The sequence below is a fragment of the Notolepis coatsorum genome (genome assembly GCF_963971535.1).
Source record: "Notolepis coatsorum genome assembly, chromosome: 5".
In the NCBI taxonomy this organism is placed as follows: domain Eukaryota; kingdom Metazoa; phylum Chordata; class Actinopteri; order Aulopiformes; family Paralepididae; genus Notolepis; species Notolepis coatsorum.
In genome coordinates, this window is record NC_140169.1 from 193,290,169 (window position 1) to 193,304,836 (window position 14,668).

General features: G+C 45.4%; 1 protein-coding gene across 1 annotated transcript in view; it reads right to left on the bottom strand.

Moving 5' to 3' along the window:
• Window positions 1-14,668, bottom strand: part of pla1a (phospholipase A1 member A) — a 66,365-nt gene that overhangs the window by 42,311 nt on the left and 9,386 nt on the right. Inside the window, exons 3-8 of the mRNA XM_084314713.1 lie at window positions 11,037-11,214; window positions 10,672-10,780; window positions 7,551-7,652; window positions 7,289-7,381; window positions 6,900-7,085; window positions 6,091-6,180 (exon numbers count right to left, since the gene is read on the bottom strand). Coding sequence (XP_084170839.1) covers window positions 6,091-6,180; window positions 6,900-7,085; window positions 7,289-7,381; window positions 7,551-7,652; window positions 10,672-10,780; window positions 11,037-11,214 — 758 coding nt within the window. The remainder of the gene's footprint in view (window positions 1-6,090; window positions 6,181-6,899; window positions 7,086-7,288; window positions 7,382-7,550; window positions 7,653-10,671; window positions 10,781-11,036; window positions 11,215-14,668) is intronic.

The window sequence follows — 14,668 nt, forward strand, 5'->3', positions numbered from 1 at the left end:
GGCATCGAGGGGGTGGTAAGGCGTGCCCTACGCTTCCATCACGCTCCAGGCAATGTACCGGTTCATCGTCTCTTCGTCCCCGACTCAGTCCGGTCCCGGGTCCTCCAGTGGGGCCATACCAGCCGGTTCGCCTGCCACCCAGGCGTTCATCGCACGTTCTCCTTCCTGGCTCGTCGATTCTGGTGGCCCACCATGAGGAACGACGTCAAGGAGTTCGTACTGGCCTGCACAGTCTGCGCCCGCAGCAAGGCCTCCCACCAGGCACCCTCCGGGCAATTGCAGCCGCTTCCCATTCCGAGCCGCCCTTGGCCTCTCACCTTTTGAGGTATCCCTGGGCTACCAACCCCCTCTTTTCCCTGCACAGGAGTCGGAAGTGGCAGTTCCCTCCGTACAGGAGCATCTCGACCGGTGCCGTCGGGTCTGGGAGATCGCCAGGACTGCGCTGCTCCGGTCATCGGAGCGCGCCAGTCGTTGGGCCGACCGGCGCCGGGTCCCTGCACCGACGTACCACCCTGGGCAGAGGGTGTGGCTGTCCGCAAAGGACCTTCCGCTTCGGTCCTCGGCCAAGAAGCTCAACCCCCGGTTCGTCGGTCCTTTTGAGGTTCTGAAGGTGCTCAGTCCGGCGGCGGTGAGTCTTAAGCTTCCTGCGTCCATGCGCATTCACCCCGTTTTCCATGTATCCCGGGTTAAGCCTGTCTCTCTCAGTCCCCTGATGCCTCCTGCTCCGGATCCGCCTCCTCCCGAGATGGTGGACGGACACCCCCAGTGGCAGGTCCGCCGGTTGATGGGCGTTCGACGGCGGGGTCAGGGGTTCCAGTACCTGGTGGACTGGGAGGGGTACGGCCCGGAGGAACGGAGCTGGGTCTCCCGCCAGCTCATCATGGACCCCGGCCTGATCACCGACTTCCATCGTGCTCACCCGAACGAGCCGGGTCGGGCTGGTCGCCGGGTGGCTCCCGTGGAGGGGGGGTACTGTGAGGATTGGTTCATTCCCCGCCACACGCTCCGCTCCTTTAAGGTACTGTGTTGATTGATGCATTCCCCGCCACACGCTCCGCTCCTTTAAGGTGCTGTGTTGATTGGTGCATTCCCCACCACACGCTTTTGGAGCAAGTATCAATTCCAGCGCGCACCTGTCATAGTTTTTGATTAGCGCCCCAGAGGCTTTTTATACTGGGACTTCCCTTCAATCGATGTCGGGTCGTTTTGGAATACAACTGCTTTTGCCTGCTTTTTCCCCGTTGCTGTGCCTCGTCTTATTTCCCTCCAGGACTTTCTGTGGAGATCCGCTGATGAGAACCTTGTTCCCCGTTTGGAGCTGCGCCTTGTTTACCCGCTTTACGCGTTTGCGCTTGGGTGAGTTGGAACCAAACCCCTCTGGATTATTCTGTCTGTGTGTGTGACGAACACCGAAGATTATCATTTTTGCTTGCACTGGACTCAGTTGAAGTGTGTGTTTTGAAGAGACACTGAAGATATAATTTCTGTTTGCACTAAACTCAGCTAACTTGTGTGTTGTGGAGAACACTGAAGATTGTTACTGTTCATTGGTTCTGGACACAGCTAAGGGAGGAGGGAACCACACTGCCTCTGTGTTTCGTTGGACTGTTATTGATACCTCTCTCTCTCTCCGTTTTCCACCTCGAGTTAAAGCTGGGAGTATCTGCAGAGCCGCTACAACGTCAAATACCGATTCCCCACCGCTATCACCAGGAGGATCTGCAGAGCCGCAGAGAACTCTGCCGATGGCAGTCTCCCTTGTTGTTTCATAATTGTTACTTTACCCCTTTTGTGACTCTGTAAATAAATACGCCCTAGTATTTGGCTAACTCTGAACTTCCTGTCTCTGCCGTGCGATTGAGGTCGGTTCAAACCCTAACAGCTATAAACTCCATTTCCGCCTGTCTCTTAGCAATAAACAAATGGATGACGAACAACTTCCTAAAATTAAATGAGGGCAAAACTGAAATCCTATACTATAGTCGGTCCTATAACAAAAAGAGAAATGTTACAGAGCAATATGGGGCAACTTACTCCTTGGATCAAACCCGAAGTTACAAGTAAGTAACCTACACTGGCTTCTGGTAACATTTAGAATTGATTTCAAGGTCCTCCTCCTTATATACAAAGTATAAACATTGTGATCATCTACTACTGGTCTATTGAAGGTTCCAAGCCACAGTCTAAAGAAAATCAGGGATGCAGCCTTTGCTAACTATGCACCAAAGTTATGGAACACACTACCTATGGACATTAGGGAAGCTAGATCTCTTAATATTTTCAGAAATAAGCTAAAAATGTACCTCTTCACCATAGCCTTCTAATACACCCCGCTGTTGATTGTACTGTAGCACTATTTTACTCTGGCCATTCTATTGCATAATTTTACTATCTATTCTACTATTCTATTATTGCACTGTATTATTGGTGTGCAAACCAGTCAACTTACAAAAAAGAGCCTGTTGGAGGATTTCAACAAGATAAATGCAGTGCAAAATATTTCACTATAATATTTCAAAGCGAAGTAAAAAATATTATAATAATTATTTGATCATGTTAAATGATCATTTGATCATGTTAAAAAAGGGAAAATAAAAAACATTTGTTAAAAAAAAAAAAAAAAAAAGATTATCTATCAGTGGGGCACAGATGATCATGCCCTACTGATAGTGGTCTAAATACGCCGATGGCTGAAAGTAGGGCTGTCTTAAATACTTCGAAGCTTCGAAGCTTCGTTCGATGGCACAAGCTTCGAACATAAAAATAAAATCTAAGTTAAAGATTTTTTTATTATTTTTTTTGCCTCCAAAATCTTGCGCCTCCATTCCAATGAAACGAAAGTAAGCGGCGCCTTGACTCCACCTCTCTACAACAAGCATGTGTAACGTTCTGGGTCCTATCCTACCTTAGGATGGTACCCTACTGTCTGTCTGGTTTACTTCACCTGTTGTTTGGGTTGCACTTATTGTATGTTATTGTATGTCACTTCTGATTTGCTGTCTCGCACTAATTGTCTGTCACATCTGGGCGCTGTCACTGGCTGTCATTCTGGCTGTCACTAATTGACACGTTGGAATGTTTGGAATGTGCCTTTATAATGAATGCTCTGTTCTCTTGTTCTTTGCTAGAGCTTCACTAGAACCTACAAGCAGGACCGCCTGAACAAGTGCTGACCCAACTCTCTGTTCTGTATTCTATTACTCTTGTTCTCTTAATAAAGAGATAACCTTGTTTTGAAGAGTAAACACTTCTCCGTCTCTTTCCTCGACAATTGGAACTCCCACTTACCTGCTACCGTAACAGCATGTGGAGATTATCGGTGTTGAAAACAACAAGGACATGTGCAGCAGACATGTCAACGAAGAAGCGAAGCAATGCCGTTTGTTATTTAAGACTATGTCGGACAGATTTGTGTTCATTGTGCTGCTTTTTTAAAGTGTCCCGACCCATATAAAAATATGTCTTAATAAAACGTGCTTAATTAAGTCGAATTCTGCCTTTGTCTCTATCAACTACATATAAATATTTATATAATTGTTTGCTTGATAGACGAAGGTTGCAACATAATTATGTAATGTCATGTTGTTGGCTGTGAGAGCAGCCCCACTGCACCCAGGCAGGGCAGCCGAGTGAAACCTTGTTGGCTGCGTCACAGTCACGAAAGGGGCTACTTAATTAATTAATCCAATCCACTTTATTTATAGAGCATATTTAAAAACAACAAAGTTTACAAAAGTGCTGTACAAGTCCCACAACATAAGATAAAAAATTAAAATTAAAAAAATTAAAATATTATTAAAGAAAATTCATTAAATATTTTTTTCCCTCGAAGCTTCGAATTAAAATCGAAGCTCGGCCCCGAAGCTTCGATTGCCAAAAAAAGCTTTGAAGGTCAGCCCTAGCTGAAAGTAATGTTACTGTCCTCTTACCGTTCGCCGATGAGACTGGAGGAAAAAGATCCCACTTATTTGACGTAGATCGACTAGATCCATTTCCGGTTTGTATTGGGCGAAATAAACGCCCAAATCATATCGATTATTGAGTTATGGCAGCGATCCATATACACGGATGTGTGTCTAGAGTCCCGCAACAATATGTGACTGCCGGACGCATTTCCCAGATGCACGGAGATCACCAGAGATCCATTTCCGGTTGTAACTCGCCCGATCATCTACCAGGTGGCGGTATTGAAGCGTTGCACGGTTGTGCCGAGTCCCACTGTCTCAGCCGAGGCTGGGTGAGGGAATTATGAATACCATGGCGAAAAAATTAAATATGATCTCAATAACGTCGTACGCCATGGAATGGCGGAATTCGCATGACCTTGAAACCCGTCGTAAGCCGTTTTTGGCGGTGGATGTGTTAAAATACCATTATTCATTGACCGCCACGCATTAGCCTCATCCTGTAGTAGCTACCGCCAGCGCTGTAAACGGTGGGAGTCTCTCACCTTGTTTGCAGGGTTATAACTATTTAAATATTATAGCTATATGCAATACTATGGCCCATTTGACATCGAGTATCTATTGTTTAAGATGTGAAAAAGGAATATTTTTTCCATCCATACATTCCCGTTTTATACCGTGGTGAATATAAGTATAGTTTTAGAGCGGTCTAGGGTAATTCCTGGGAGGCTAGTTATAGGCCGCGATGCATGTTATACTTAATCCATTGGCATTTCGTCCCTATACACGCTACAATAAAAAAATTAAATGCATATGATCGGTATATTATGTTCCATCATGCATGCATGAAAGGGGGGGGGGCTCATTTCTGATTAATTGATTGTCAATAATGGCATTCGCTAGTACAACAGCATACGCTGATCAGGGCGATAGCTATGAAAACAATGGACAACCAAGCTGAAATTGACGTTAAATTGCTCTTACCTGTGGCCGATGAGACTCCAAAAAGAATATTCCAATTATTTGATTGCCATCTGCGATCGGGTGAATATCTTGATCCACGTTACAAGAAAACTCCGCCCGGATGACTTTCAATGATGCACAGCCCCATACACAGAGTCAGAAAGGAAGTGCGACATCGGCCGCATACCACCAGGCGGCGGTATTGGTCTATCGGACCATTGCGATCTCAGACACATTGCCACACAGTACCACAGCCTTCCAGCATGAATTATGAATGGAAATAGCGAATAAAAGAAATAACGATCATAATAATGAGTATACTCGTTGTTGGCGTCCAACGATTGGCAGGCTATAACGAGTATACTCGTTGTTGGCAGCCATTGAGTTAAGAAAACCTACAAAACAACATTTTGTCATTGTTGGGACAGATACTGGTGTATCAGTGCAAGACATACTGTATGTGATAAAAGAACATAACTAACAACTACCATTGAGATGCTTTTGAGCAAGGCAATACATCCACGCCCCCATCTCAATGATTGTTTGTACTGGGAAGCTCCCAGGTGTGATTCTGCTTAACTGAATGAGTGTGAAAGAGGATGTTGCTGACTGTGTTTCAGTCAACCTTCGCTTGGACAGGTAATAATAATAATAAACTTTATTTGTATAGCACCTTCATACAGAAACTGCAGCTCAAAGTGCTTCACAACAGAAAAAAGACAGGCATAAAATGAGCACATAAAGTGCAGACATAAAATCACAGTTTTTTACATTAGGATCTAACATCCCAACAGGCCACCTTGTTTATGGTTTGATTCAGTTTTAAACAATAATAAAAAGAGTAAGATACAATAGACAGAGTAAAATAGTGCAATAGTGCAGTGCAAACAAATTGTAGAATAGAATAGATTAAAAATATATATATATTTTTACAGTGCAATAAAATTGGTCTGGATTACTGTTCAACAGTTCAAAGTCGTCTTTACCTTCTCTGTTTGGTGTAGGTAGACAGGACAGGTAAACAGAAAAACACTGTATACATACACTTCAATCAGGATACTTGTGGATTACAGTTATCTGGGTGGCAGCGGTAATGCTACATTGTCAGAGTTACTATGGTATTAATTGTCACTATTTTGACGTTGTTTGTCAGTTGATCGTCCACATTATGTTAGAGTAGAGGACGTGGCATGTATTTGGACACTCGTGCACAGGCACTTACCACAGAAAGGTGGCGCAGAGGTCGTGAGGAGGAATAGCCTCTGTTCCCTTGGCACTGGAGAGACTGCTATCCCACTGTTGCTGGATAAACCTGAGACACACGCACACACACACACACACACACACACACACACACACACACACACACACACAGAGTCGTATCACTCATGCCATATCAAAGGGCCTCTAAGCTGCATTAGCTGTTACATTGTATCAGTGTCTGTCATTGTATCAGAGGGTGAAGTGATAAGCAGTCACCAGAACCAGACATGACACATGGTCCTACTCTGAGTGCAAATGCAACCTGACTCCATTATCTCACACGTGGTACAGAGTATATTCTAGAATTCTAAAATATATATTTTCTAGTCCTATTCAATTCTCACAACTGAACTATTTATTTAAAATGCTATTTTCCATATTGTACAACTACAAAAAACCGCTTGAAACACATATATGCCTAAAAAAAAGATAGATTAGGCTATCTCACCCTCAGCTAGCCTATTTTCGGGAGCATATGTCTTCGATATAATATGTATGGGTAGCTGGGTTAGGGTAGGAACCTATATTTTCACAAACCACACATTTGGCTAGATGTTTCTAAATGTAAGGGTAATTTCATCAATACCTGCATTCATGATCTTTGTCAATTGTTGTTATTTTCTTGTTATTATTATTACTTAATTTGTGTCATTTCACGGTTCATTTCTTAGCCCTGGGCAAAGTCTTTGATGTCACTGGCTATCATAAGAGGTGCACTTCATTCACTTCCGTTTACTCTCGAGCTGTGTTGTTGACACACACACACACCTATTCTTGGACAGGTTCCATGGAAGACACCTGCGCAGCTCGAGCACCGTCCCGCGAGGAAGTCCTCATAACTGGAGCAGGGGATGCCCGTCAGCGGACAGGATCCGTTCAGTGCGCTTATGTAGACGTGCAGCGCCCTCATGTGGTCACAAATCACATAGCCATACACTGGGAAGTAGACAAGAACTGACAACAAATGGAAGAAACTCAGGGAGCCAAAACCCTCCTATCAGACTATTCCAAATACAATAAAGAAAATTGATTAGCTATTAGAATGTATTAGCCCCCCCCCACACACACGTGACGGAGCGGCGGTTATCTTTGGCCCATCATTCATAGCTATTATCTTATGTTATCCACTCAGGCGCGGGCGATATCGCTGAACTTACTTGACGTGAACCTGGAGCGCGCACATCCCGTCTGGTCCTTCCCGCCATTCAGGAAGAAGTCGACGTGACCGACAGGGATGGAGATGCCAAAGTCTGACGGCAGAGTAAAGAGACGTTTTTTAATCACGTCGGTGTTGGCTATCCGCCTCAATGCCAAGAAAGTTTAACAGGCCTATCGGGTTCTTGTATTGCAGGCTATTACTTGGATATGATGTGCTGCTATAGTATCAAGCTTGAAAGTACTGTAGAATCTTTCTCTCACAGTCAGAGTCTGTATGGATGGCTTCAACAAACAGAGCATCAGAGGGGTCCAGGCGGTCAAATGTGTCAGCTCCTTTAAACATGGGTCCAGCCGGGTCCAGACCTAGAGGACAACAGACAGAGCGTCAGAGGAGTCCAGACTTAGAGGACAACAGACAGAACGTCAGAGGAGTCCAGACTTAGAGGACAACAGACAGAACGTCAGAGGAGTCCAGACTTAGAGGACAACAGACAGAACGTCAGAGGAGTCCAGACTTAGAGGACAACAGACAGAACGTCAGAGAGAGGGGTCCTAGAGGACAACAGACAGCATCAGAGAGAGGGGTCCTAGTGGACAACAGACAGAGCATCAGAGAGAGGGGTCCTAGAGGACAACAGACAGAGTGTCAGAGAGAGGGGTCCTAGAGGACAACAGACAGCATCAGAGAGAGGGGTCCTAGAGGACAACAGACAGAGCATCAGAGAGAGGGGTCCTAGAGGACAACAGACAGCATCAGAGAGAGGGGTCCTAGAGGACAACAGACAGCGTCAGAGAGAGGGGTCCTAGAGGACAACAGACAGCATCAGAGAGAGGGGTCCTAGAGGACAACAGACAGCATCAGAGAGAGGGGTCCTAGAGGACAACAGACAGCATCAGAGAGAGGGGTCCTAGAGGACAACAGACAGAGTGTCAGAGAGAGGGGTCCTAGAGGACAACAGACAGAGCATCAGAGAGAGGGGTCCTAGAGGACAACAGACAGAGCATCAGAGAGAGGGGTCCTAGAGGACAACAGACAGCATCAGAGAGAGGGGTCCTAGAGGACAACAGACAGAGCGTCAGAGAGAGGGGTCCTAGAGGACAACAGACAGCATCAGAGAGAGGGGTCCTAGAGGACAACAGACAGAGTGTCAGAGAGAGGGGTCCTAGAGGACAACAGACAGCATCAGAGAGAGGGGTCCTAGAGGACAACAGACAGAGCATCAGAGAGAGGGGTCCTAGAGGACAACAGACAGAGCATCAGAGAGAGGGGTCCTAGAGGACAACAGACAGCATCAGAGAGAGGGGTCCTAGAGGACAACAGACAGCATCAGAGAGAGGGGTTCTAGAGGACAACAGACAGAGCATCAGAGAGAGGGGTCCTAGAGGACAACAGACAGAGTGTCAGAGAGAGGGGTCCTAGAGGACAACAGACAGAGCATCAGAGAGAGGGGTCCTAGAGGACAACAGACAGCATCAGAGAGAGGGGTCCTAGAGGACAACAGACAGCATCAGAGGGGTCCTAGAGGACAACAGACAGCATCAGAGAGAGGGGTCCTAGAGGACAACAGACAGCATCAGAGGGGTCCTAGAGGACAACAGACAGAGCATCAGAGAGAGGGGTCCTAGAGGACAACAGACAGAGCATCAGAGAGAGGGGTCCTAGAGGACAACAGACAGAGTGTCAGAGAGAGGGGTCCTAGAGGACAACAGACAGAGTGCCAGAGAGAGGGGTCCTAGAGGACAACAGACAGAGCGTCAGAGAGAGGGGTCCTAGAGGACAACAGACAGCATCAGAGAGAGGGGTCCTAGAGGACAACAGACAGCGTCAGAGAGAGGGGTCCTAGAGGACAACATACAGCATCAGAGAGAGGGGTCCTAGAGGACAACAGACAGCATCAGAGAGAGGGGTCCTAGAGGACAACAGACAACATCAGAGAGAGGGGTCCTAGAGGACAACAGACAGCATCAGAGAGAGGGGTCCTAGAGGACAACAGACAGAGCATCAGAGAGAGGGGTCCTAGAGGACAACAGACAGCATCAGAGGGGTCCTAGAGGACAACAGACAGCATCAGAGAGAGGGGTCCTAGAGGACAACAGACAGAGCATCAGAGGGGTCCTAGAGGACAACAGACAGAGCATCAGAGGGGTCCTAGAGGACAACAGACAGAGCATCAGAGGGGTCCTAGAGGACAACAGACAGAGCATCAGAGGGGTCCTAGAGGACAGGGAGAGACTAGAGTAGAGAATACAGAAAATACTTCAGTTCACGTCACTCAAGTCAGAACGTGGCTTTTCTTAAAGAATTATAGGATTGAAAACCTTGTCCTATCGAGCCTATCATGACGTAATAGAGGCCTTGCACGGACCGTTTTGAAAGCCCACTTGTCCCCCATGTTGGAAGAAACAACAGTTGCTATTTGTTGATAATATGAGAAATATATCAACAAAATGTTTATAATTTAGTGTCTTACTGGATCTCATAAACAAGTCACAGTGGAACGGTAATATTGTGTTTTTCCAGTCTTTTACCTGCTCTACCGCTGCACCTAAATGAAGCATTTTGTTTTGAAAGTGGTTACCAATGGCTACAAGCAGCCATGTTGGAAGAAAGAGAACTATACAAACATTCCGTACAAGGCCTTGAGTGCAAATTAATGCTCTATCACTGGCAAATGAGTTGGAAACAGTGAACATTGACATACAGTGAGAAAGATCTTATTTGATCCAAATAATTCTAGATTTGACCTGGTAGATTTACATGTCAGTGTTGTAAACAGTGTCTATGAACTGCATTTGAGCATGCTAATAGAACATGCATCCACAGGCCCTCACCACAAAAACACCAAACCAAGAAAACAAGTGTGTGCATTGTGTTGCATCTTGTGGCCTCGCGGGTTGAGGGGGTGGGTGGGGCTGTGTGTGGGTCTACTCAGTGGCCCTATCAAAGTGCTGTTGTTGTTTTATTTTGGAGCACTCTGCTATTCTCTGTAAGCCCCATTCACATTGATTGGCAGAGACTGAGAGGAGAGGATCTGTGAGTGACTACTGTGAAGGCCTTCATCATCAAGGTCCTTCAAGGTCCTTGTTCTTCTAGGACTTCTAGGGTCAGGTGCTCGAGAACAAAGTATGTACCTCCACTGAGAATCATCAGTGTCCATACTGATTTATTTCTGTCCAAATGTTGACAGACTTTGGACACCGGTTCATTCTGAACTTTGAAACGTTTGACTTCCAAATCGTTTCTATGTTGAATTTGTTCATATATGAAGGTGAAGTGGATTGAAATAATGTTAAATATCAAATAGTGTTCTTTGTGTTCAGTATTGTATTAATGGAAGTAGTCGACCATCATTATGTCCACAGTGAAACATTGACAACCTACCTGTAATTCTTCCTATCTTGCCCTCAAAAAGGGTCCCCACAAATCCAGAGACATGAGCTCCCAGACTAACGCCAATAAAGTGGAAGGACTCCAGTTGGCATCCATGATTCTGGAAGACAGATGACACAGCATTTGATATTTATTGATTGTTTGATCTGTACCCTCAATTGATCAATCTCAAACCTGCCCTCTTTTCTTGATCCTGCAGTCCCCCAGCGACAGTCACAGTTGTGATCGGAGGATCAAGAAAAGAGGGCAGGGTTTGAGATAGGTCTGTGTGTGTGCAGCTGTGGACATTAGTTATAAGCTAATATGTGATATGATGAATCATGATGTTATGTGTTTTCTACGTGATTTTGACCCACCTGTAACTGGTTGATGAGGACAGAGATTTGCACGGCCACCTCCTTGTAGTTCTCCACCACCAGGTTGTAGGCGAAGGATGCGCCGTAGACCCAGTCCACCACCACCACGTTACCGTCCTCTGCCCTGAGCAGGGCCTGAGCTAGTACCTTCACCCAGGAAGGCTTACTACCCAGGGCCCTGATAGAGATGGATGGATGGATGGATGGACGGATTGAAGGAAGGAAGGAGAGAGGGAGGAATGGATGGAGATGAAAAGAAAGGATGAGAGAGACAAACAAATGCAAAGTCAATTGACCATATTCACACGGCATACATTTTGCATGTAACAGCTAGAAGCAACTGTGAGTGTTGTGCAGAGTTTGTTCGAAAACAACAATGGCAGTTCTTGAAGAGTTTACTGTATGGTTATATCATAACTGGAGGGTATTTCAGAATACCCAGAAGAAGAGCAAAGAATGGAATTGTTTTTAAACTATTCCAAACAGTTTCAAAGGACAACTTCTCGATGGTTCTGTGTGCTAGACCCTCTGTCGGGTCAGGTCCCCAAGGACTTCAAAATTGCGAGGGTGACCCCTCTGCACAAAAAGGGCAGCAAATTAGACCCAGGCAACTACCGCCCTGTTTCTATTCTTACCTCCATCTCGAAAGTCATGGAAAAAAATGTCTACGAATAGGTTGAAAAGTACCTAGCGGAAAAAAATCGAATCTACGAATTCCAATCTGGCTTCAGAACATCCCACTCCACTGACACATGCCTTCTCTAATTGAACGACCACATCAAACAAGAGGTGGACGCGGGCAAATACTGCGGCATGGTCATGCTGGACCTACAAAAGGCCTTCGACACTGTCAATCATTCCATTCTGATTGACAAGCTAAAAGCAATTGGTTTTGATAGTCTATCAGTGAGCTGGATGCAATCCTACCTGGAGGGGAGGGAACAGATGGTGGAGGTAAACGGTACCCTATCCCCCCCCCCCTCACAGTGAGCTGTGGTGTTCCACAAGGAAGCATACTAGGACTGCTACTGTTCCTAATTTATGCAAATGACATGTCATCAGCTTGTGACTGCAACTTGTTCCTGCTTGCGGACGACTCAGCCCTGCTGGTCTCTGACAAGAACAAGTTACAGGTTGAAAAAACCCTCAGCTCGGAACTAGGCAAAATCTGCATATGGCTCGCTGATAACAAACTATCATTACACATGGGCAAAACAGAGTCCATTCTCTTCGGTTGAAATAACAAACTCAGCAAGACCGACGGCTTCTCAGTTACAGTGGGTGACAATATTGTCACAAGGAAAGATGAAATTACCTACCTGGGTTCCATCCTAGAGGCTAATCTTTCCTGTGACAAAATGGCATCCAATGTAATAAAAAAGGTCAACCAACGAACTCGATTCTTGTACCGGATCTCCTCTCTGGTAAACAAGAATACCCTGAAGACTCTGGCAGGAGCACTCATTCAAGGGTACTACGACTATGCTTGCACCTCATGGTACCAAAGCACCTCAAAGGCGCTAAAAACAAAATTAAAAACATCTCAAAACAAACTGGTCAGACTACTGCTTGACCTTACTCCTAGAACCCACCTCACCCCTGCCCACTTTGACAACCTAGGATGGCTTAGAGTAGACGACAGAGTACAGCAACTTGCAATGGGCCTGGTCTACAAGATACACTACATGACCAAGGTACCCATGTACATGTCAAAATACTTCCCAAAGGTCAGTGAATACCACGATCACAACACCAGAGGGAGCTCCACAAATCATGTAAAACCCAGATTCGGCTCAAACAAGGGACTAAACACGTTTTGCAATTATGCCACATCAATGTGGAACGCCCTACCTAAAGCTGTAAAGGAATGTGAATCACTACCCACTTTCAAAACCACTCTCAAAGAACACCTACGGGAGACTGCAATTCGAAACTGGCCCCTGTAAATGTCCTAACCCAACCCCCTCCAATGTACAGTAAATTACCTAGTATGGTTGTCAATATTCCAATGTACAGTTTTGCTTGTTTGTACAGTGTTCCCCCCCCCAACCCCCTCCAATGTACAGTAAATTACCTAGTATGGTTGTCAATATTCCAATGTACAGTTTTGCTTGTACAGGTGTACAGTGTTTCAGTGTTACAGTCAGGGTACAAAATAGTTACACGCCCAGCGCCACTGGCTTGTAGATTTATTCTTTGGCGATTAGAATTTAAGGTCTGCCGCTTCTCCTCCGCTCCAATCCACTCCCTCCAGGCCGCTCACAGTGGTTTAACACTGATGTAATATACATGTAGTACAATGCCAAAGCAACAGATGGCGATGTACAAACATGAAGGCCATTTTCAACCAATGAGAAGGGTGAACCTGTGATATCCTGTTCAGGCTTTGTCACTCACATCCTGTTTTGACGCCATTGTTGTTGTCGTTAGCTTACATGCTAACGTTAATGGCAGCGACCATAGCATTGTGGCTCGGCTAGCTATCATCGCTTAATAGAGCTAGTGAATGGATAAACAACGTTATTTAACATTGCAGAATGGGTACAATTACAATGCGGCTCAATACAAACAATTGTTAAGGGGCCCAGGGGGTGTAGACTGTTGTAGTTTGAGCTAATTTACACCATGCTCCAAAAAAAAATAAAAATCTGCCGAGCGATGTGACGCGGGGAGCGGGGAGCGCTCGATTCAAGGTGAGCGGTGAGCGAGCGGAGAGCGACTTGGGGGCGGGGTCAACATGAGCGATTAGCGGAGCAATTCGTTTCCTTATATCGCTTCCTCCAGGGTTCCAACTTGTGTTGACAAAATGCAACCCTGTTCAGCTACGGGGAATCAGCGCTCTCTCTCTAGACTAGAAAGGTGCACTCAGTAGAGCACAGATGTCCGCCAGGGCGGCAGCCACACATAATAATAATAATAGATTGGATTTGTAATGCACTTTTTGTTCACTGCGATCCCAAAGTGCTACACTACATGGTTAAAACAGTTAAAAAAATAGAAATAAAATGTGTGTCCCGACCCCACTTCTATGTTTCAATAAATTATTTGCATTTAAAACTATTAACACTGACTCATTCCTTCAGTCTACTCAAAAGTATGCTAATATTCCTTATGTTGTTTATGTTTATTATTGTTTAAAAAATCTGCCTGGCTGGTACTTTTAAAAATCTACCAGCCAAATGGCTGGTAAGTCAAAAAGTTAAGTTTGTTCCCTGGTTACAGTGTTTCCCCCCCAACCCCTCCTACCCAACCCCCCCAACCCAACCCCACCCAACCTCCTCCAATGTACAGTTTTTACGTCAAATGTATATACTCCCTTTTCTGGACTCTTTTTGTATGACAAACAGTACTGTATTTGCAAATCTGGTATGTCATAAATGTATAGATGTCTATCGGTATGTCATGTATGTCATATAAGTCCTGATGAATTGAAAATGGGGGACCCTGATGTAAACAAGACGAAAGTCTTTCTCTGGTCTGCATCCCCTTAACACTTGTGTGTACAGCTGTACTGTATTGTACCCATTCTGCAATCTGTTAATAAAGTTTTCAATCAATCAATCAATCAATCAGGTTAATATGTATTTACCCTTTCACATTGGCTGTTGTACACATTGCTTTGGGTTCAGCAG